Source organism: Ostrea edulis, chromosome 1 (genome assembly GCF_947568905.1).
Source record: "Ostrea edulis chromosome 1, xbOstEdul1.1, whole genome shotgun sequence".
NCBI lineage: Eukaryota > Metazoa > Mollusca > Bivalvia > Ostreida > Ostreidae > Ostrea > Ostrea edulis.
In genome coordinates this window covers 89866616-89891359 of record NC_079164.1, presented here as the reverse complement: position 1 = coordinate 89891359, position 24744 = coordinate 89866616, and the positions used below count along the sequence as shown (strand labels likewise).

The 24744-nt window shown below is 35.8% G+C and overlaps 3 protein-coding genes across 3 annotated transcripts; 1 reads left to right on the top strand and 2 right to left on the bottom strand.

Annotated features, from left to right (window-relative positions):
• Positions 1-340: 340 nt before the first annotated feature.
• On the bottom strand, positions 341-3594 carry LOC125675082 (low-density lipoprotein receptor-related protein 12-like). The gene is made up of 5 exons (XM_048912583.2): positions 3361-3594; positions 3050-3259; positions 2468-2629; positions 1567-1704; positions 341-786 (listed from the first exon to the last, which is right to left on the bottom strand). Exons 1-5 carry the CDS (start codon positions 3440-3442, stop codon positions 632-634), a joined length of 747 nt encoding a protein of 248 aa, XP_048768540.1. The 5' UTR covers positions 3443-3594; the 3' UTR covers positions 341-631.
• Positions 3595-4303: 709 nt separating this feature from the next.
• Positions 4304-13479, top strand: LOC125675049 (uncharacterized). The gene is made up of 10 exons (XM_048912528.2): positions 4304-4823; positions 4956-5120; positions 5759-5977; positions 7077-7169; positions 7670-8842; positions 8995-9159; positions 10091-10342; positions 10796-10900; positions 11369-11461; positions 12856-13479. Exons 5-10 carry the CDS (start codon positions 8323-8325, stop codon positions 13077-13079), a joined length of 1359 nt encoding a protein of 452 aa, XP_048768485.1. The 5' UTR covers positions 4304-4823; positions 4956-5120; positions 5759-5977; positions 7077-7169; positions 7670-8322; the 3' UTR covers positions 13080-13479.
• A 2972-nt stretch (positions 13480-16451) lies between these two features.
• Positions 16452-22454, bottom strand: LOC125675071 (enteropeptidase-like). The gene is made up of 5 exons (XM_048912564.2): positions 22323-22454; positions 21498-21651; positions 20610-20833; positions 17363-17476; positions 16452-17235 (listed from the first exon to the last, which is right to left on the bottom strand). The coding sequence occupies exons 1-5, from the start codon at positions 22393-22395 to the stop codon at positions 16820-16822; spliced, it is 981 nt and encodes a 326-aa protein (XP_048768521.2). The 5' UTR covers positions 22396-22454; the 3' UTR covers positions 16452-16819.
• Positions 22455-24744: the final 2290 nt, after the last annotated feature.

The window sequence follows — 24744 nt, the reverse complement described above, 5'->3', positions numbered from 1 at the left end:
TCTACTGTTAATCGTCTCTTTTCCCTGCACCAAGACAATCTTTTCTTTCTGTTAACTTCCTTCACAACCACTTTCTTCTTAGACACTCGCCTCGAGAAACCATGTTGGCAACAGGTTGATTCACATTGTCATTAATGCCTCGTTCACACGGATGCGCATTAAATTTTACTTCGCATCAAATTTGATGCGAAGTAAAATAATGCGCATTAAATTAATTCGAATTAAATAGCGTTCACACGGCGGTAATATTTAATGCGAAGTAAACAAATTTGATGCGTAGTAAAATTTAATGCGCATCCGTGTGAACGAGGCATTAAATTAAATCATTACAACGATCATATAATCTGCAAAATGTTTATTTCAAACGAGATTGTTGAAACCCCTGTAACATCAACGTATTCGTCAGATGCGCACCTCGATTAAAAAAATGACCACACACAGTACATGCTCTTGTAAATCGAAATGATGAATATTCGGAATACGATGTACAATAATATAGGAACCAAAATGTGATTGTCTGTTTACTATTGAATGATCTCAGTTTGAATGAAATTTCTTTCTTACAAATCCCTGCTTGTAAGTACTGTAATACTATGAATAATATGTGAATTCAATGTACAAATCTCAACTATTAGTCTTGAAGTCTTTTATATTTCTTTTGTGACGAACAACAGGAATAACAACAAGTCACTATCAAACAGATGGATAGGAATGTCACGACAAAAAATCCCACAATTATGGCAACTTTTGCAGCAGTGGTCAAGTCAGTCCATTTTGCCAACACCCCTGGTAAAGATAATAAGGAGATAAGAACATGATGTCTATAGTATTGTTAATTCTTTTGGTAATATGTTTTTAATTTCTACATAGAAGGGAGATCATCAAAAGAAAAATCGAGAATAATAGTGCTTGCAATTGAGGTTGTAAAAAAGCATACTAGGAGCCAGTTCTCAAAATTGTGCTTAAGTTGCAATCATGGCTATAAATAGTGGGGTTATAGGTCTTTCTTTTTTTTCATTAGTGGCTAAAAACCAGAATTTTATACGAAGTTTTTAGTAAATTGATTAGTCGTTTTTAGGAATCGGTGTTATCAACCAAATCAATGGATTTACAAATTTTAAGTTCGTTCCAAGTCGCTACTACTAGTATCATAAATTACAAAATGGAAACACACGTTTAGGGTATACAAGAAACGGTAAAATCGTACAGAATCATGGCTTCTTGATTAAACAATTATTACGCTACAAAATATAGTCTTTTCAAAATTTGAATTGCCATAAAACTTTTCAACCGGGTAGGTTTAAGTGATAAATGTAGAATATATTTGGACCAATGAATTGAATCAGTAACTGAAAATTACTTGACAGCTTTCTGTGCGGTTGCAATTTTCTCTTCTTCGAATTATTCTTGGTCATTCATTCATTTATTAATACCTACTTAATTCATTTATTTTAAAATACGTACTTAAACGCTTGCACAAAGTATTCACGGGTATCATTCCAAATGCGAATTCGTTAAGTTACAAAAGCCCGTTTACAACACATAATCCTTACATGTATCACTAACCTTCACATCCGGCGTACTGCGCAGATTCGTCAGACTGATCTCGACAGTTGATTTTCCCGTCACATTTAAGCTTTTTGTCAATACAAAAGTCATCAAGACATTGAAATTCGTCCTTGGAGCATATTTTGCTTTCTGGCTCTAGAATATTGAAATTTCGTTTCAGCCGAATGTTTGTGATCATAAAAAAAAGTATGTATCTTTATCATGCCAACGAAACTAAAGGTTTAATTATACATGTATTAACTAAGTATTGTTTTTATCCCTTTATCATTCTTTTGAGAATAATTGTGATTTCATCTTGATATTAACTTGTCTCACTAAGAAGAGTAAGCATTGTTATTTATAAGTACAAGTATTGCATAGCAAACCTTGTCCCCTACCGATTCCAAGTCAAGTCGGCTGCGTGAATAATTATACGTCAACAGTTTATGTACAAAAATAGCCAGGTCTCATAAAATAAAAGTTAAACTCAAATTTCTTATGACAGATTTGGATTTCATGTTTTCTATATTCAGGGGCCGTAACTCAGCAAACAAAACCCCACTGGACCAGAACAAAATCCGAACTTGATCTGTAACTCGTCATTGTAATGAAATGGACCAAATATCAACTCAATATATGCAAGCATGACCAAAGAGAGGTGCGGAAAACTGAGTATTTGAGTTAATCCTGTAAGTTCAAGACCCATAACTCAGGCAAACATCAACAAACCGGAACAAAATTCGGACTTCATCTGTAACCTGTCATGGTGAAGCCATGTACCAAATATTAAATGAATATCTGCAAGCTTGTCAAAACAAGTGCGGAAAACTTATTTGCCGCACTGACAGACAGACAGAGTGCAAACCTAAAGTCTTCTCCGGTGTCGCTGGTAGGGAACTAAAAGGCTACATTTAATTACTTCTTTGAACAGTGGCAGTCAATCTGAACCCAGTACTCGTGGCTGTCACCATGCTTTTGAACTTGAATGTTGCTTGGTTACCACTGGTCGCTACCGGCTTAGGAACGAACCTCCCACACAAACCTTTACTAGGTGAGATCTCGGGGGATTGAGTATCGTCTCCTAGGTAACGCCAAATGGAAGATTTAAACAACGATTTGGTTTAATGATAATATTAGCATAGCAGGCACTTGTTCTGCTCTGTAGACGCATGTATCAAACATCTACAATGTACATTCATTTAATGTTATCAACAGTAAAGTATAGATAACGAAAAGGGGTTTAAAAAAAAAAAATAAAAGCCGAAGTTTTATCAAAATTTGATTTACATGTCATCATTTAGAGTCGCATAATAGAATGCAAAATTTGAAGATGACGAACAGTTATCAAACTCGTAAATCCTGTAAAATAAAAAGGGGGGGGGGTAGGATATACATGTATTCCAATAGAATACACGTAGTCACCTCTAAATCTTAGTCTGCAATAAACACTGTTAAATGATTGTAAGAGAAATATATATGTATAGGTGATCTGTAGTTTTACCGTCATATATTCTCAGTACATCGGTACAATAAATTACCGAGGGCCTTCCTACGTCAAAGTAATGGAAATTGATCCAAATCACGTGATTGGGCGGGGCTTCCACTGTCATTTGACATCTCCACCCTGTGGGGTAAAACATGTCCTCAGAGAGGAGTATGTTCTGCGTTGACTTTATCCTTACTTTCTTATTACAGTAATCCTCCATATATACTGGAAAAAAGTTTAAACATGCACTAAAAATGTTTTGGTTTTGAAGAAACGTGAACGTACAGAAAGAAAAACCACACACAATGATATTAGATTCAACTTACCGTTTTCATGATTGGCTAGACAACATATAATGGCTCCAAAAATTGTCACCAAAACGCTCATAGGGTTTGATGAAATCATCATAAAGATCAAAACAACAGACGTTAGTTCTACTATTTCTGATAAGGCTTCCTTTTCCTTTGTCACTACTAATTGTACAAACTGTACAACATTACATTTGTATACAGGTGTAGGGAAAATCCTCCTAAGTAGGACAGCTTATTTGATAAGATCACACATGGTATGAATAGTACAACTAGAAAGAATTATTACATTGATTCCCATGTGGGGGGAAATTATGAATACATGTACTGTTACGTATGATTTATTAATAGTGAATATATGAAAAGATTGGGGTTTTTTCTTTCTTGAAAACTACATCTCAAGCATTTAGAAGTAATGTCAATATAGAAGATAATTACATGTAATATTAATTCTGACACACCGTTGTATATTCAAATATTTATGGATTTGGCAAAACTTTTAATATACATGTATAGTAAGTTTCATGAAATTACAATCTCAGGAAGGACATACGTACGTGCTCTTCAAGCATAAAAATAAATTCGCCATTTATTATGTAAAATCGCTTATTTATGGATCCCATCATCATAGTGGCTTTAAGACTCCGATCTTAAATCTCAGTCGACGTAAGCAGGTGTCATGGACAGGTGTGTGGTCCTGGGTATTATGATTGTTTCGTTTGTAGCAGCCGGAAATCGTAGATGTGAGTGTTTCATATTCGATATGCAATGTATTTATATCTATAAAATCTCCCAGTTTCATGGTACATATATTTTTAAAATACTTACCATATTCCTACCCATATGAATATACATAAAGATGATCATAAATAAAATAAAATTAAACAAAAACTATTATACTAGCAGTAAAAAATTGTCTTTAAGTACTTCTTTAGATTCACTAATTGTAGATTTTGTAACCGACTCTTGTGGGAAGGTGATAGGACCAGACTTCGGAGCGTATTTAGAGTTTGACCGAGACTCGCAGATGGAATGGAAGACTAACGTAATTACGGTACCGGACCATGTCAAGAGATCCATTTTCAAATGTATTGTGCTACTGCGAGGGATGCCATCTACCGGAGAAAAACGACATATGTCACTGTACTTTCGTTATTTTACACTGAAAGAAAAGAACTTGAAAACAGTTGAAAATACAATTGAAAATTGTGGGAAAGCGTATTTAACTATCTATAACGGGAAAGACCTGACTGCACCGGAGAAATACACACTTTGTGGTGGAAGTGCGTTTCCGTCTTTTTTCGAGTTTGAAGGCGGGGAATTTATATCACTTGAATTTCATATCGATTTCAGGGATAATAAAACAATCCTAGAAAAAAGAATCGAATCGCAACCTGGACTGAACTCTACAGCAACCTTAAGTGACCCATATCCATACCCAGATGTTTTCTTCAGAATTGACGTAACATCATATAGTTATGGTACTTAAAATGACATTGAAATTTGTTTACAAAAAGTTTTGAATTATCATTTCATTATGAAAGAGGACGCGTCTCTGATAAAGTGAATGACATGTCTCTTCTACATCTTATTGTTAAAATGTTATTATTCAGACTGTAATGGTACTATTCCCGGCGTGGTGATGCAGTGTAACGATAGCCGGCGATGTCTAGATGACTCCCTCCGCTGTGACAGCTGGTTATCAAAGAACTGCCGTTCCAGCCTCCACCCACAAGACAATTCAGATGTAGTCACATACCCGCCTGGAAATTGTTACAGTAATCATGATTAATTCGAGACAAATGCTGCATGCACACGTACTCAAATGCTCAGATACGTCTCATACTTAAGTACTGTCTCATGATTTCTTCTAGTAATGCCCTAAGCCTATTTTCCAACCCTCATCAGCATGTCAGTATCATAAGTTACACATGAAAATGTTCGTCTTCATTTCATGAAACACGAGTCAACTGTCTCGACTCTAATGCAATTTCTAATTATTAGACCTTTAGATATGTGGTCCTGTGTTGCGACAGGCGTTGACACGATACATAACCCTCATTACCACGACACTGAGCGTCATGGATAGACCACATTTTGTGGTACTTCACTTATTCTACTATAGCTAGTGACGCCACCATATGCTTGAAAAATTCTCGAATGGACAAATGATGTGTGCGTTGCTTATCCATAATTGTTACATGATCAGAAGCAGCATTATTGGAGTCGAGCAAGTTAGTTGACTGTTGTTTTTTGTGTTTGTGAAATGAAGATAATCAGTTTCATCCATACCATTTGATGCTAACATTATACGGAAGGTTGAAAATCGAGCCAGAACATCATGTCATTTTAATTTAGACTTAGACGAGGCTTTAATCATTACATCCTGTATTCAATCATTATGTAATGTTTATAGAGATCCCCACTACTCTTCCAACTACATCTGTCCCAACACCTTCCCCTCCGCCTCCAGATCCCACGCCTATCTACGTCATCACCAGTGTACTCGTTCTAGCATTAGTCCTGGTTTGGTGCTGCTGGAGACCCGGTTATCTGCCCTGGAGATGTGCACGCTTCCGTAACATTCCCTGTTGTCGCTCATGTTTAGCATGTCGTAACGAAAGTTGCTTGAAATGTGAGTAGCATTACACAGAGTGAATATTTTCAGAGAATTTTTTCATCGTGTATTTTTTTTTTTTAAAATAGATACTTCTTTTGGTAACACGATTTTTGTATTTTTACCAAATGTAATGGTATAATCCATTTCCTCATGAATACGATGCATTTATGAGCAGTGCACGTATAAACCTTGATAAACTTAACGGCTGGGAATTCGAACAGAAGTGAAAGTAGAATCTAAATATAAGAAATAAATTTCACTTTTTGTTGAAAAATCCATGTGGGTATGAAGCGAGACGCTCCACACCCCTCCCTCCGGCGTATTGCATGAAACGTGTAAGTGGTGCTTCATGAAAAGCGTGTTGGTGTACAGCGTTGCAGTTCATATTATCAGGTGTTTTCAAAAATGAAATTTATTTCTTCAGTATACATGTGTATGTTCTAAATTTTCCATCGTACTAGTGTAATACCAGCGTCCATTTTTCTTTAATCATTAGCAATTAATGATCGACTGCGCCTTGATAATGATTCTGATCATGTCCCATGAACATATCACAAATGTTTAAAACAAATATTTATTGTTAAGTTTTTTTAGGATTTAGATGCAGTGAGTGTCCAAAAGTTTTTGCAAAAGCTGAAATTATCACTACATGTTTTTAAATACTGTTTTGGATTTAAAGAAAAAAATAAAGATAAAGACTTTTACACCACAAAATGCAGTAATTTAATGTATTAATTCTGATTAATTAATATTGTTACCGAAAAATTAAAAGAAATACCCCGATGTTGATACATGTACAATGTATATGAAACTTTGAAATACTTAATATATGCCCATAATAAAGAAGGAGGGGAAACTTTTAATGTGGACTTTCATTTGCTACATCTTCACAATGCCTGACAGAAAATTTATTTCAAATGTGATAAGAAATTGCTTACATTGCCGTATTTAATAAAGATTAGTTCATAAATTGGACTTCAAAGCATAGTATTGAAAACCAAAATGTGTTTCAATGAAACATACACTGAAAAAATCAAATGTTGCCATATGTTTGACCAATCACTGTAGTAAGTAAGGTTCATGTAACTATTTGCATTAATTTTCAATTTTGAAGGTTACAATGCCACTCTTTCCGGCCCATTACCCTGGTTTCGAAGCTTGAATAAAACCTCTCCTTCATGTAGAAGCAGCAATCCAGATTTAGATGGTATTTATAGAATTTCTTTATGTTGGGTAGGCTGTTCTGAATTACACGTTTAACGTCCCAAGCGCGTGTATGTTTTCACATAAATCACCGTTGGTAAAAAAAAAAAAAAAACACCAAAAAAAAAAACAAATAGATCTTAATTTTATAATTTTAAAAGTTTCTACTTTTGGCGATAAAACACAGGCTGTTGATACAGCATGCGATCAGAGCTGGAATTGATGAGTTGAAATTCTATCCAGGAAACAGTTTTACTTTGAATTATCGAAACGTTTAAGACTCGACGTTATGTACATCTGGTTCTCAATTTCTCTAAAATCAGTGTAGATTAATTTTGTACGATAAAAGATTTGTTTGCTTTTATTTTCCTCCTCCCCTCGTAAGTTTTGAATAGACTTGACGTTAAATATGGAATAAATTTCCGACGGCCTTATACCCACAATTAGTACAATCGGTTTTCTCTCCATACAAGACAGTGAATGGATATAAACTGAACATTGCAGATGAAATCGACGGCAGAACTATAGCAACGACGACTTCAGTAGGCAAGCGTCCTCTGTCGAACAGGGTTTACCCTATTCAACGATTTAATGGGAGACTAGAGAATGTACCAGACGTCACGGGAGATGATCGGATACGAAATGTTGAAATAAACTGGATTAAACTTCTGACCTATGATGGAAGCCATCTTCGCGGACATCGATAGAGTTCACTTCTTGTATCAGCCAAACTTCTCTTATCATAAATGTTTTCATAGATGAGAATGTTAGAAATAAAATAGAAGTCTTAAACTGTAAATAAATTATATTGGGAACATTTCTTTTGAGATAAATCTCTTGTTGATCGTAATCCCTTCCATTTATTACGATTAAAAGTGTTGCTACTTGGAAACGATGTGTTGGGGCGCTAAAATTATTGTAATGTGAAATATAACAATTAGACTTTTTAGATTTATTATCTAAAATTAAAGGTTGCGCTCAAACTCGAGTATAGATATTTCTGCACCCGAGTGGTGTCTTTTGTAAGATGACCGATCAGTTATACTCCGTATATTTTGCTGTCTTTGGCGTGTTTTTTACATCACAAGTTCATTCAGGGAACATACGCTGTGAGTATTTTACTTTCACAAAACATTTTTAAAAATCATTTTAACTGTATGTATATATATTTCATCATACATTTTCAAAATTTAGATTTTGTGACCGACATTTGTGGGCAGGAAATAGGACCAGACTTTGGGACCTATCTTGAATTTGACAAAGATGGGATATTGGCAACAAATGGAAAATTTGCTCCTCCAAGTTTAATAGGGACACTACTACAATGCACCGTGACAGTCCGTGGGATGCCTCCTTCTGGGGAAAAGCGCTTCATGTCCGTGTACTGGCGAAACTTCCGATTTAAGGGACCGGAAGTTGACCGCATAGAAAAAGACCCACAAAAATGCGGGAAAGCGTATGTCACACTCTACAAAGGCAAAGGAACTAACATTGCAGAGAAAGAGACATTTTGTGGGCGGGGAGCCTTGCCTACACACATAGAATGGGAGGGGGAGTACGCCACATTATTTTTCTACGTAGACTACCGCACTCCGTCCCCTCCGGATCCTGACGATTCCACAAATTTCACGTATTCTGAGATCTTTTTCCGCCTAGACATCACTTCTTTCGATTATGGTAAAATGTAGCACATATGTGAACAATTCAAAACGATCTTTGTGCCTTAAAACAACAAAAAAAATGAAGTTTTTTTATTTTTAAAAAAAAATTGAAATTATAAAATTAATAAATATAACACCTTATTGTGCATTATTTGTTCTTACTTACAGAGTGTAAGGAGACAAAGGAAGGCATTAGCATGATGTGTAACGACAGCAAGCGATGCCTGGACGACTCCCTGCGCTGTGACTTCTGGTACTCACGAAACTGTCAATCTCAGTCATACCCACGGGACAACTCGGATACTAGCAGATGGCCCCCTGGAAACTGCTACAGTAGGTAGTTAGTATTAGCGTTACATCTTTTGCGTCTTGAAAGTACATGTAATTTTGTGTTATTTTTTTTATATCTTAGAGCAAATATTTTATTTGGATATGAATAGTTTGACAGAATTTCTACGACTTAATATCAATATTTGAGAACACGAATTTGCATTGATCAGTGGAAATGATGCCTAGATGGTAAGCTAAAGATCAGTGGCGTAACTTCCATTGAGGCAACCGAGGCAGCTGCCTCGGTAAAGAAAACACCTTTTACGTTGTTAAAATGTCGATAGCTTCTGGGGGGGGGGGGCTGTGCCCCCCAGACCCCCTGCCTCGGTAATATTCGAACCCAAGCTACGCCTATGAAGATGTAAGGATTTTAAATGCGAAAACCATACCTTAAAGTTTTAATTTTTTTTAAATGAAATGTGTTAGCAGATGGAAATGTGTGGCATGTGTCGTAACGGTAACTTAATCAAAGTGACCTCACTGTATACGAATTAATGAAAATGTTCACCAAACGGTGTTACGGCAATGAAGAGTTCTAAACTTAAATATGTAGCTATCACACCATCATATTCCCAAAAGATGATATTTATTTCATATTGACATTAGTTTTCATTTGGCACTCGCGTGGTATGATTGTTAACAAAACATGAAGTACATGCACTCAGATTTTCAAATGTTGCAATAATTATATGTCCTATAACACTAGTGTTAGTTCAAACTGTTCGTTTCCTTTTTCACTGGAGGATTTCAAGTGGTAGAAAAGTATGAACCTGGAACCATATAAGGCCATTAGAGTACCACTTCTCTTCAAGGTCTTTGGATATTGGTAATCGATAAAGTTTAAAAGTACAATATTGAACACGAGCTTGGTGTTTGAATAAATTGTCTGAATTGAGTTTGTATTCTAAATTTGACATATGCTTTATCTTCACAGAAATTGCTAAAACAACGACCACCACGCCGTCCCCTCCCCCGCCTCCTACACCTCCTGACTACACGCCCCTGATTGCTGTTTTGGCTACTGCTTTCATATTTGTTTTCTTCTTTTGGTGTTTCTGGCGGCCTGGTTATATTTTGTGGCGAGCAGGGCGCCTGCGCAATCATCCCTGCATGAGGGCGTGTGGTACCTGCCTTCCGTGCTCGGTAATGTGTATGAGATGTTGCAGTTGCAGTGCTTGTTGCGCCGGTGAGGACTCAACGTAAAATACATTAGAAATTTTTTTTTATTTTTTTTTTTTTGTTGTTTTTTTTGTATGTGTGTTTTTTTGTTTTTTTTTTGGTGGGCTGTTCTTTTCTCCCCCCCCCCCCTTTTTTTTATTGACTTGAGCTTCCATATATACATGTAGTGTATTAGTATTACTAGAATAACGACTTAGCACATACATGTACATGTAGTAAAAATCTGTAGGTTTTTTTTCTACTTCTGTTTTGCGTCCATCGAGAGCGGGTACTCGAAACTCTTTAGAAATATCAACACACGTGTCTTATTCCGAACATCCTCGAAATTAGTCCTCTTTAAGCTTATTTTTTCATATTTTTGATACACATTGGTCTCAATGGTTATGTCGCGGGAAACTTTTACCAATTCTTGGTGGATATACATCAAATTATATGTAATGACATGGTTTTTATATTGAAGGTGGATATGAATCAAGTCCAACCGGAGCTGCAGCTTGGAGCGCACTTCAGCAGCAAGAGTCGGAGCGTCAGAAATCTTTTGCGAAAGAAGGCAGTTCATTTATTGGTAATTGTCATGCTTCCCTACTATATATACACTATCACTATTCTTTTGTGTAACTTTACACTTTTTTGTCTTCAAACTTTTCACATAAAATATAACTCTATTTAGTTAGAAAGTATGACCTCATTCGCGAGTTAAAACCCGGAGCAGCGCGCTTCCTAAGCGAACACGCTGTCCATTAAACCACCGCAGTTCTTGTCTGATTGTAGAGCTTCGATGGTGTAGTGTATTGTACGTTCCCAGACGCGCTGCCCGGGTTCGAACTCGCAAACGAGCGCATTACTCTTCTCACTAAACGGAGTTATGTATGAAAAGACAATAGAATAGTAATAGCATACTGTCATTACTATTTTGGCATAGAGTACACAAAATGTAACATTATTATATAAATGTAAACGTACAAATACTGTACGATCTGTGATATTTTCAATGCACATTAGATGATATAACGGTATGTAAGAGTATTTTAAGGACTAGCTAGTGGAAGTTCCCAGCGAGATTCAGAGAAATTAACCACGCAGATTTTACCGTGTTTTCCGAAAAGATCCAAGCCAGAAAAACAAGGTATGACTGTGACAAATTTAACTGAGGAATGTATAGTTACACTGTCTGTGAAGAACGTTAATGTAAGCATGTTGATAAGATGACCGGCGATGAGAGTCCTGTATGTGAAGAACGTTAATGTAAGCATGTTGATAAGATGACCGGCGATGAGAGCCCTGTATGTGAAGAACGTTAATGTAAGCATGTTGATAAGATGACCGACGATGAGAGCCCTGTATGTGAAGAACGTTAATGTAAGCATGTTGATAAGATGACCGGCGATGAGAGACTTGCATAATGTACATGTTCACACACATCTGCAGTGCATAATAGTCAATCGATTGCAAAAGTTGATTGTATGTGATATACAGTAAACACGATTATAATAAATTTGCGCTTATTGTGAAGTGTTCTTTATTCACAAGAGAGGAAAATAATGAATTTATTAGATATATTGAAGTTTGGTTATAACGAACTGTTTTCGCGGGCCCTGGAAGTTCGCTATAATCGTGTTTTACAGTACATGTACTGGTACCTACGTGTAATAGATTGGTAGTGTGTGTACTTATATAACGGTATAACAAGCATACGTGTCTGGTTCCCAAAACGTAATACGTGAAAATGATGTGTGAGATAATATCGTTCCAACGACAGTGTGTCACTTCGTTTGATTAAGCATGGTAATTTCACTCACTGATTGGTCGTATGGTTGGGATAAAAGTGAGTTTGGATGACCATGTTATGCCATTTGTTCTAATGTGATTAGTCACTGACTATAAAAGTTAAACCTGTTTCATTGATATCTATGAGGTCTCGCCCACGAATTTGCACGCTCGATCAAACGAAGTGTCTCGCTACTATTGGAACAATAGTACTACCTCCGTCTCAAATACACATGCCATTATGAGATTAATCTTTTCGTTATTCCTATTATCGACTCTTAACATGTAATAATTTCTCTTTCACAGAATGGTTATCATCTCTCATTAATATTCACGAATTTTAACACAGGATGAAACTATGTCATTCCGTCTGGAAAGGCGACTGCATGGCAGAGCTCTGTAATTATTCAGTCGACGGATTGGCATAGTCATTCTCACATACTTATTATAAATACTGAAACAAAGTCTATCTTCTAGAGGATTCATACATTCAAAAATAGATTTTAACCTATTACTCTTGGGCCCGTGCTTTTAAAGATTCACACAATAGAACACCGGTAATATACGATACGACTAAAAGTGACTCCCATAAAATACACTACAATATACGATACGACTAAAAGTGACTCCCATAAAATATACTACAATATACGATACGACTAAAAGTGACTCCCATAAAATATACTACAATATACGATACGACTAAAAGTGACTCCCATAAAATATACTACAGAGTCTGCCTTTGTATTGTAGGTGGAAAAGTGAGACTGAGACAAGCCACTGTATGTCCTTTACAATGTACACCTGAGGATCAAATGTTCAGTAACATCGAAGATAATGAAACGAGCAATGAAGACCGATTGAAAAGCAACAATCCGGATATTCTTGGAAAAAAGACTTCTAGCGTCATCAACTTTGCCAGTGACTGGGTCAAATTGTTGACAAGCGACGGCTGTCATCTGAGAGAACATAGATAGAATAATATAGTTGCTATAAATATTTCTGTATTTTATAAAGGAAATGTATCATAAAACCAACGTAGATTTCTGCAATTTTGCTATGTACATCTATCAATTTAATATTTCCTATCAAAGGATAAATGCTGCTAATATGTGTACTTTGTAATGTTTCGAAATTAGTGGAAACACTTAAAGGGAGGCCGGAACATTTGATGACCTATTCCTGGTGTAAGGCCTTATAATTGCAAAATACTCTTCCGGGTTTTCAAGACCCTCCAAATTAAATTTCCTTGAAAAGTGCTTCCTACAAGTGTTACAACAAATGTAAATTCTGAATCAACGATTACTTGTAAATGTCAAGTACTTATAATGAGTTGTTGGAGGACCTGTGTACAAATTGAAAGTTGAAATATGTTCTGTAGTTCCATTTATTTATCATAAATACAGTTTCTTTCAAACATAATTTCATAGAAAGCTACCCTATATTTTTCATGTAACGTGTTCTTAGTGCAAAGTGAAGATAACGAACAGTGATCAATCTCATAATTCCTATAAACAATACAAAATAGATAGTTGGGCAAACACGGAACCCTGGACACACCAGAGTATGATCCATGAAATATATTTTTTCATTCCTCAACACGATTATCTATATGGCAAAGTCCCAACAATTTTCCTGTCTTCTACCAATTTTAGAACTGGACAACTCAAACGTTATGCACGATCACTGAGATGTCGCGTGAAAACTTCGATTTTCTGTTATTAGCATAGGGTAAAACAACTAGTTTTTAGATTTAAAAAATCATGCCAGTAAATAGGCAGGAAGTAGCAGTCTATGCATGAACAAGTAAAAATACTGGAAAGGAATTGTAATTAAATATGCAGAGTACATAGAAGACCGTGTATGTTTAAAGGATTGATGAAAACTTTTTAGAATTTCTGTTAACACCCTCGGCGTTGGGTTGTCAACGATGATCTAATTGAATACCGTATATCCCAGCATCACAATCAAGACAGCACATTCTAATTAACACCGCTCTTACGTATTACCTATGCTATTATTTGTAATACCTATTTCCCTAACAAAATAAGAAAGGATTGCAGTCGAGAGCTGTAAACCGCACTCTTAGTCTGGCAGGATACCCTGGGAACGGTGGTTAGAATGTTTAAACGTCAATGTTACATTTGTATTTACAAAGATGACAATGTTTTGTCAGTTCTACTAAAATGTATTTCAAAAGATCAAAAGGTTAAATTCTTCATTAGAGTGATGTATTTATAATATAATTCTGTTTCCGCGTGGCCTAGCATATTTTTATTAGGTCGCCAGTCTCTCGCGTGATCTCTGCCATTTTCATCAATTTTGATGTGGGTCAGTGCATATGGTGTTAAGGCGGAGTCTTATGGTTAATAGATATGAACAATGCATTAATTTTTCAAAAATCTCCTTTACCCTTGCGCGGCTTTAGGGGATTTCAACAGTTCCGTTTGAGGTCAGCAGTTCGGAACTTCTGTGGTCGATATAACGATCTAATTTGCAAACACAACCTGTCATTAGGTCGAATGATGCCTGACGTGCTGTATTTCATACTAATTGTTAGGTCCTTCATTACATACTAATCTTGATCACAGATTACTCCGTTTACCTGATCAAGATAGGGTTCACGGCGAATATGACCGTTCTCCTCCTAGACACCTGATCCACCTCTGGTATGTCCAGGGGTCAGTGTTTGCCCTATCTTGATTTTGTATTCTCCATAGGAATTGTGAGAATGATTCACTCGATATATATAGTGAAAATACATTTAATACTATGAAGGTGAAGATAACGAACAGTGATCAATCTCATAACTCCTATAAGCAATACAAACTGGAGAGTTGGGCAAACACGGGCCCCTAGGTACACCAGAGGTGGAATCAGGTGCCTAGGAGGAGTAAGTATCTCCTGTCAACCGGTCACCTTTTTCATATAGTTTGTGCACTGCGACGAAATGCTGTATGATCATGGTGAAATGCCCTATCCAAGGACAGGAGGCCATACTTTGTGGCGGAGCTTAACTTGGTATAAATGTAAATGCATTTAATCTTTAAGAATCACCGTTTTCTTATCTGTACATTGTGAAAAAATATTGTTTACATGCATGTTTATGCAAAGGATGTAGCCTCTTGTCGAAAATAATAAAATCCCATACCCCCGCATCATGGGTGGGTTCAGACGCGGTAAAACTGGTAACCCATGAATGTAGTCATCACCTTTACTTCGGTGCATTGCGACAGAATACTACAGTTGTCTAGGAATGTATGTTTGGTTATAAAGAACGTGAAGACTACTACCACAATTGTGAACTCCATGACCTCTGGACTCTTTACTGAAGCTTCAGGGAATGGCAATCATAGAATTAACTACAGCACGTGTATCTTAAAATCTTATTGAAAATAAATAATTAACACAGTATTTGAGTGGCTTGTCCATTGAAAAGCTGGTGCTTGTTTTTTTAAGTGACCGTTACGGCTCATGGACTTCTTAATAAAAAAGGGGGGGGGGTGAAAGAAAGAAAATGATACCGGTTACAAATCAAGTGGTATTATGCGTCGGAATGAAATAAAATGATAGTGGATTTCAAAACCAGTAATTATAGATCTTAGCTGTTACACTTGTTACGAAACACAGAGTAAGTTTTGTAAGAGCGGTAATGAATCCATTTTAACTATACATTTCTTATAGTAAGATTTATACCAAACAATTGTTTTACACGAGTTACATGCAAGTCTTAGATAAATTTAATTATGATTTTTTTTCAGTTTACATTGGTATGCATTTGTTTGAAATTCTCTTAATGCAAACACTCTGTATCTTGATTACTTAACGAGAATATTTTATTCGGGTAATTTTATATACTTTGGAGCTTATCGTCTCATTTTCCCCACTAAACACGTGAATTTGTACAAAACACTAAGCAATTGAATAGACATATGTACAATTTAATAGTAGATGGGTTTTGAATTGTCTGTTAAGGTGGAATTGTCATGGTTTGGTACGAAAGAGGAAACAGACCTTGTTGGTGCTATTAGGTACTTTAGACAACATAAATCAGAATTAAACAGGTGTCCCAAACTTAAAAGTATGTGGAAATAGCGTGGGAATTAAACTGTACATTGTCATAGATACCAATCTACCAAAACTAAGCTTGGTGAATTCCATCCCCGTAAACCTTGAATCCACCGCTAGATCTGCTGTAAAATTATCCACAGAGTGTATTTATGGTCATCATACCTACTTTAATGGTATGGTTTCCTTACAAATCCACACAAATAAGAAAAATTAAAAAAAAAAACAATCATAAAATGTAACACCATTGCATTTGGGATATTCACATTTAAAAACACGGCTTTAATATTTTCATATTTATTAAATACATAAATAACTTTCGCCTGCGAAAAGAAAATAATTTCAAAGATTTAAGAAGCAATATGTAATATCCTGGTGATAAAACAATGTAATGTAGAAGTGGTAGGATTATTTTATGCATATGATATACAATGTTCCATAACTCGCAGTGTAGACATAGATTTTTCACTCGCGAAGGAATTCGACCTTACTTTTATGTTAGTGTACACCTCTTGCACAGGATGAATCAGTCTCTGTGTTAATAAAAGTTTAAAGGTATTTTCAATACAAGCAGATAAACTACAAACGTATAAAATTCAACGATACATGAAAAAGACAATATTGCCGCAATTTGTAAATAAGTAAAATATCAGCAATTGCTAGCTCCCGTATTTGCTCGTAGGTTAACTTTTCCTGATTTTGCTACTGGAACCGTCAGGTTATTTTTCTTTGAAACGGAAGAAGATGGTGTCATTGGTCGTGATCCGGCATCAAGATCGTCATCTGTTTCAAAGTCGTTGGACATGCGCGATGGAATTTGTGAATCTATGCTGTTGTATGTGTAAGACTGATAGGCTCGCTTGTAATATTTCTTGGTGACGGGATAATTGCTGGAAGCGTTTTGATAGTGGTCTTTAGGTATAGGTTCGTTCAAAAATCTCTTCCATCTGTAATGTCTGTACACCAGAACTCCGACAATGATGCTTATTACAACGACAGAACCAAGGCCAAATGCCAATCCATAAATCAGAGCAGAATCATCGTCAACAATACCAAGCTCTTCCGCTATATAAAAAAAGTAAATAATCAAAAGACTATAAAGCACGTGATACATGTAATAACATGGATTTGAATTCAGAAGAGTGATCAATGTGAAATGATCATGACATGAAATGCACACGTAATCAGCTACCTGTGCATGCTGTTTCGTCCGATTCGTCTCCACACTGATTAAAACTGTCACATCGCAACGTTCTGTCCACGCACAAACCATTTGTACAGCCAAAGTAATCTGCGGCACACGGTGCTAAGCGAATAACAGAAATAAAATCAAATATAAAGTCTTGGCGGTTACGAATGACCACTCATTAATAAAATTGATATAGCATATTATGATATATTGAAAACAAGAGGGCCATGGGCCACATCGCTCACCTGAGTCACCTTGGTCCATATCAGAAGATTTTCCATATCTATTTGCATGTAAAACCGTAGTCCCTATTATGGCCCCAAACCTACCCCTGGAGGCCATGGTTTTTGCAAACTTGAATCTACACTATGTCAGAAAGCTTTCATGTAAATGTGAACTTCTTTGGCCCAATGGTTCTTGAGAAGAAGATTTTTAAAGATTTTCCCTATATATTTGTATGTAAAACTTTGATCCCCTTTTGTGGCCCCATCCTACCCCAGGGGGGCATGATTTTAACAAACCTGAATCTGCACTATATCAGAAAGCTTTCATATAAATCTCAGCTTTCCTGGCCTAGTGGTTCTGGGAAGAAGATTTTTAAAGATTTTTCCTATATATTTGTATGTAAAACTTTGACCCCCTATTGTGGCCTCATCCGATCCCCGGGGGCCATGATTTTAACAATTTAGAATCTGTACTATATCAGGAAGCTTTCATATAAACCTCAGCTTTTCTGGCTCAGTGGTTCTTGAGAAGAAGATTTTAAAAGATTTTTCCTATAAATTTGTATGTAAAACTTTGATGCCCCCTTGAGGCCCCATCCAATCCCCGGGGTCCATGATTTTAACAAACTTGAATCTGCACTATATAAAAAAAAAGAACAACGAAAAAAAAAAAAAAAAAAAAAAACTTTGACCCCCTATTGTGGCCCCATCCGATCCCCGGGGGCCATGATTTTAACAATTTAGAATCTGTACTATATCAGGAAGCTTTCATATAAATCTCAGCTTTTCTGGCTCAGTGGTTCTTGGGAAGAAGATTTTTAAAGATTTTTCCTATAAATTTGTATGTAAAACTTTGACCCCCTATTGTGGCCCCATCCAACCCCCGGGGACATGATTTTAACAATTTAGAATCTGTACTATATCAGAAAGCTTTCATATAAATCTCAGCTTTTCTGGCTAAGTGGTTCTTGAGAAGAAGATTTTTAAAGATTTTCCCTATATATTTGTATGTAAAACTTTGATCCTCTATTGTGGCCCCATCCGACCCCCGGGGGCCATGATTTTAACAATTTAGAATCTGCATTATATAAGGAAGCTTTCATATAAATCTCAGCTTTTCTGGCTCAGTGGTTCTTGAGAAGAAGGTATTTAAAGACTTTTCCTACATATTTGTATGTAAAACTTTGATCCCTTATTGTGGCCCCACCCTACCACAGGGGGACATGATTTTAACAATTTAGAATCTGCACTACCTAATTAAGCTTATCTATAAATTGCATCTTTTCTGGCCCAGTGGTTCTTGAGAAGAAGATTTTTTAATGACCCTACCCTATTTTTACCTTTTCTTGATTATCTCCCCTTGGAAGGTGGCCTGGCCCTTTATTTTAACAATTTAGAATTCCCTTTAACTAAGGATGTTTTGTGCCAACTTTGGTTGAAATTGGCCCAGTGGTTGTTGAGAAGTAGTTGAAAATGCGAAAAGTTTACAGACGGACAGACGGACGGACGCCGGAATACGGGTGATCAGAAAAGCTCACTTGAGTTTTAAGCTCAGGTGAGCTAAAAATCGCACACTGTTATAAGTGAGAGTTTTGCTCTCCATGCTACTACATGTATATATATATATATATATATATATATATATATATATATATATATATATATATATTCTTCTTCACATATTTGTGAATAATTGACGCGCGCGCACTCTAGACTGTTGCGGCCACATCCGCGTCCACAATATGTAACAAGGACACTATCTCTAGACTGGAATTCGTTAATTCTTGGCTGTGTGTATTTCCCGGACCTTTCTTTAAAAGTTTCGTTTACTCTTCCCGTATTTTATACGAAAAGTTTTGGTAGATGGAAAGGTAAAAAATTCTGTTGAAGATGTTACATTTTACGTTCAATTGTTTCTCTAAATTCGCTACAAGTGGTGAAGACAGTACTATTCTTAAAATGAGGGACATTTACTATTCCTAGGATCTGCAGATATAATCTTACTTAAAACGATCATAATAAAATCAGGAGAAAAACCCATTGTAGTAAAACGGAATGGAAAATGTTTTGATTAATTGATGGAGACTATCTTTTCTGGGGTGTATGTCATAGTAAGTTCCCCCGAGGTCTATTTGATATACTGTGATGTCAAAGTGTAGACTTTGAAAACACGACCGATAAAGCACAATAAGTTACATGTAAAAACAGATGTGTGAGGCTCTATTTATGATCTGTAGAAAAATCAAATATATAGTGCGCAAATATTGTGCAATTCTTGATCTTGTAATAAAAGTTATTGACATGATTTGCAGGGCCGTAAATTACATGGAGGCGGAGGAGGCAGCTGCCTCCTCCAACTTTTGAGCCCAAAAAAATTAAAATTTAAAGTTCATTAGAATTTATGTTGTTTCCAATAACTAAGAACATGATACCTCCCTTAAAAAGCATTCCAAATCTTTCTTTTAGAATGAGTTAGTCAAGTAACATCTTAGAAGGCCCTAGAATCAAGGATTTTGCACGAAACGTGTTCAGTGTGCACAAAATGTGCTCAGCGTCTGGGGGCCTGGGCGGCCCCCAGACCCCCGCCTAATTTCTTGCCTCCTCCAAATTGAAGGTTAATTTACGGCCCTGATTTGTGCGTGACTATAAAACATGATCAGGTATGGGTTGAACACGGCTTTCCTGATTTAGGTCTGTATGGTCATGCGCAGACCGAAATTAAATGCCAATGGTTGTACGATGCTTGGTTACCAAAATCGTATCTATCCAGGGTGGAATTTTCAAACCAACTATGTGATTGATATATCTAACTGAATTCTTGAATTTTATGTATAGATCTTTTTGCGAATTATATTTAAGGAAAATCAACTATCTTTATTGTCTTGAGGAAATTATTCGTAAACTAGGAAGAGGGCTAGGAAAACACAGAATCCAGCAAACTTAACCAAATGCACAGAAAATGTTGTTGACTATATTGCTTGTAATTTACGTCGCATTATCTCCGTTATTCCTTAAAGTTTGATTACCATTTGTGACTGCAGCAAATATGATATCGAATCCCCTGTATCCAGCACTGCCGTCAGTGACGAATTCTAAGGTCATCGACGTAGAGGAGGAACTGACGTTGTGCGGCCCTGTTCTGTCACAATATGGCTGCGCATTAATCTTACTGGAACCTGTAGAAGCTCCGTCGTAAAAATTTAAATAGTCCACGCATGCCCCAGTTCGTTGTTCCTCTAGTTCGAATCTCCTGCCAGATAAAATAATAATTTCAATTTGAAATGGTACATAATTTCTACCCAATAAATTCAATATTTGAACAAAATATACAAAATATGTGATAGGTTTTCAATCTGATTAAAGTGACTGGTTCTCGGGGTTTTCTTTAAATATTTTTCATTTTTGGTGTTAAATATAATAAAATCTAATTCATTTAAAGTTAACAACCAAAACTTGGACCTTCTTAATGCAAGGATAAGAGTAATAGTTTAGCCACAACACTGTGTTACATAAACAAGACTAGAGTTTTGTTTATGTTTATAAACAAACTAGTGAACAGTTAATTTTGTAATTTAAGCAACCTAATTTTGCACAAACACATATTGAACTTTAAAATGGCACATTTTACATAAAGACTTCTTAAAATCTGATACACGAATGTTCTGTATCAAATCTTAGATCGATAACCATACATTTTTAAAAAATTTGTAAACAATAACATACCTGTCTTTGTTTACACAAGAAATAATAAACTCTCTGTAATGAGTATTTGTCATAATGTGTAACCTTCATTTTTTTTGTGAAACCTTTTAAACACATTAGACAGTAGATTTTCATCGTTAAAACCAAAAAAAACAAACTTTGGGGGTAAATCATGAATTTATGAGTTTAATTAGTGTCGACAGATGTTGTACCTGGGTAAAGCTAGAACCTTGTGTCCTGATGGTGCGGATACAGTGATGACGCAGTTGACGTTGTCACTATACGTCAGTGCGCTACTTGATTGTACACGCATGCTTGTTGTAAAAGATGACGACAGCGGTGAGGTGCATGTTGATGGTAAATACACTGAAGATAAAATATTTCCTTGTACTTTTATTTACATACGTGGTTTAGGATAGAAATATATATTTTTAAAATTACATTAAAGACAGCCTTTTTCATAAACCCTTGAAAGTAAAGACAATAATTTTGTAATCTAAACAAATTCATTTTCCATGGAAAATTTCATTAGTCCTTTCATCTCTCTCTCTCTCTCTCTCTCTCTCTCTCTCTCTCTCTCATTTAGAAACAAAATATACCCATATCAAAACAAATATTAAATACATAATACGAATTTTTCTCGCATAACATGAACGTATTTCAATCACACCGTATCACAATAGCATATACATACTATGTATTCATTAAGAACAGTTAATAATACAATAATTATATACATACACACACATACATGCATGCACACATAGATAAATAATAATTATCATTCACATCCCTACACATACAAACAAAACTAATGTACTTAATAAATCAATACATTATGATGATGTAAAAATGTCATTTTAATATGACATGTATGACACTTTAAAGGCAGGAACGCACCCAGAAGATCATACCCTCACGAGTCAGAAGATTTTAAATAAATGAGTATCATACATCTAAGGAATGTTTATACTCGCTTTATGCTAAACAATTTTGTTTTTAAAACTTTGATTATCAACATCATGCACGACATTTACCTGCTTCTAGCGCTGCTTCAGAATTAAATATACACAAGGTACACACCATCAGGAACGTCGATAGAAAATCCATTTTGATACCTGTAAATTACTTGACGGCCATTTTACTTGTTTACAAGTTTTACATGCACTGCTGAATTGCTTGGCAACAAGGTAAACAAACTGTGTCAGACGCGGCGGTGTATTTAAAATTCAATTTAATAACACTAAATCGGTAACATCGGTAAAATTATGTTGCAACGATTGATTGTATGCATAACATCAATATATTTTCAATACCTTCGAAGTATATATGATATGATTTATTAACCAATTATGGACCCACAGGGGCATATACATGTAATCATACAAAGAACAGTTATGATTAAAGTCATTTACAAGAGACAGGCATGCATAGCATACATGTATTTAACAATGTTTTGATTACAATACAATTTAGATTGATTGGAGTTACGGTAACAATGATTGGGGACTGAAAAATATGACTAGATGTTGTGCATTTACATCACATGTACCATTGCTATGACATTTAAAAAGTTGATCATCAAAGTGCAAGGGTCACCAAGGAATGGTGCTTGAGAATCTCTTAACCTATGTTGTATTAAATAGGCTCCTTATTGTTTCCAAAGCACGATTGTAATATCTAATTAAAGAAATTCCTAAATCTTCAGAAATGTTCCATTACATGTATGGATAGATCCGTACATTTACCAATATCATATAATCCATAATCTTACTCTACGTTTGTTCTGTATACAGAAGGGACTGCTTTCCCCAAGTGAACAGGGTAGTTGATCATGGTCGTTAAACTTGAATGAGGCTGGATTAATTATGATTTTAAGGTCGCGAACTGACCGGAATGTAAATTACGCGACACCGCACAACCTGCACTGTAAGTATGACGTTTTATAAATAGGCTAGATGTTTTAAAGTACACACGTACACGCATACACACAATTTATGATGTTTTATTAATAATAAATTTCACTCCATTTTGTTTATTCCAGAGATTTTCATGATAGTTTAATGGAAAATGCACAGAGAGTTCTGTTGTAATAATGTTATGTGGCGAATGGACCGCAGGTCACAAAGTCAGTGGACAGGCACATACATGTAATTTGGTGAAGGAAAATGTAACTGCTTGTGTATACGATGTGACCCATGCATATGCCTAAAGCGCCGCGTGTTCAAATAATGCTAATCCTATGTGTATATATCGTAACCCCACATGAATTTACATGTAACCTTATATCCGAATTGTTTATTATTGTTAATATTTTTATATAAGCGCAGATTAACGTTATAAACGCGACTCAAGAATTATTCTAGATAAGGGAGCAATATTTCTATACAGAAAAATGATCGTGAGTGGGTAAATTTCTTAGCTTATTCATTCATTCATTCTTTCTTTATTTCCTCCCATGGGAGATTGCATGAACAATTACAGAAATTACATCATTAGAGTATTACACATATTCATATATACAAAGGAAAAGGATATGAGATTTGTACATAAGAAGAAAGTTGAGTACAAAATAAGTACAGGCGATATATAGCTAATTAGAATTGAACACCGGAAATGGTGAAAAACCTGCAGTTATGTAAGACGTAACTGTCTGTTGTAACATGCTGCTGCATCCCTCAGGAAGCGGAAGTTCAGAAGATGAAAGCCGGGTTCGTCATAATGGGAAAGATTAACTGTGAACATTCTAGCACCTAATAGAAAAAGATATAGATCTTGATGACAGAGACCGCAAAGTTCAGCACTGAGCACAATATCAAGGTCAATTACTGTATTCCACCAAGCATCTTGGATAGCGACTGTTCCTACACAAGTGGTCGAAACGTGTTCAAAAACGTTTGTGAAATATTTGCCACAGATGAGACAAGATGTCGGAGGAGAGTGTGGAAAGGACCATAGCTTAGTGATAAATTTGCAAATCTCTATTTCATGAATGTCAGATGGAATTTTCCAGATAGTCTGTGGAGGTCGCCCTGCCGTTATTTTGTTGAATTGTTGAAAAGAAGGATCCGAGAGCATCCGTTTGTGCCTTGAATCTAGATGGAAATCAATTATTGCTGTTTTGACGCTTGTTTTCCACAAACTCTTTGGAGGAAAGTAACCATCTTGCAGATAGAATAGAAAATGCCGGTGGAGGTTATACTTATAGAGTAGATTAAAAACATCATGGATAAAACCAAAATGTTTGAGTTCCGGAGACTGTATGTAAGTAAAAAGTCGTTGAAGAAATATCTTCTTGGTAAGGGTTTTAGTGTCTAATTCACATAACCGACCAAGAAATAATAGTTTTCTTTTGTCTATTTCAGAAGAAATCGGAAGAAGTCCAAGTAAGGATTCACAAATGTCAGATCGAGTAATGTTTGGTAAACCCATTGCATGCTTGCAAATGAAGTGCTGTAA

Coding starts and splice junctions, on each gene's coding strand:
- LOC125675071 (XM_048912564.2), bottom strand. CDS start 22,395: ATGGATTTTCTATCGACGTTCCTGATGGTGTGTACCTTGTGTATATTT. Junction 21,652..22,322: donor TGAAGCAGCGCTAGAAGCAG/GTAAATGTCGTG, acceptor TTTTATCTTCAG/TGTATTTACCATCAACATGC. Junction 17,477..20,609: donor ATTTGCTGCAGTCACAAATG/GTAATCAAACTT, acceptor TTATTCGCTTAG/CACCGTGTGCCGCAGATTAC.
- LOC125675082 (XM_048912583.2), bottom strand. CDS start 3,442: ATGATGATTTCATCAAACCCTATGAGCGTTTTGGTGACAATTTTTGGA. Junction 3,260..3,360: donor TCTAGCCAATCATGAAAACG/GTAAGTTGAATC, acceptor ACTTTTTTCCAG/TATATATGGAGGATTACTGT. Junction 2,630..3,049: donor TGTACTGAGAATATATGACG/GTAAAACTACAG, acceptor GGCGTTACCTAG/GAGACGATACTCAATCCCCC.
- LOC125675049 (XM_048912528.2), top strand. CDS start 8,323: ATGTATATATATTTCATCATACATTTTCAAAATTTAGATTTTGTGACC. Junction 8,843..8,994: donor CATCACTTCTTTCGATTATG/GTAAAATGTAGC, acceptor TCTTACTTACAG/AGTGTAAGGAGACAAAGGAA. Junction 10,901..11,368: donor AGAAGGCAGTTCATTTATTG/GTAATTGTCATG, acceptor GAGTATTTTAAG/GACTAGCTAGTGGAAGTTCC.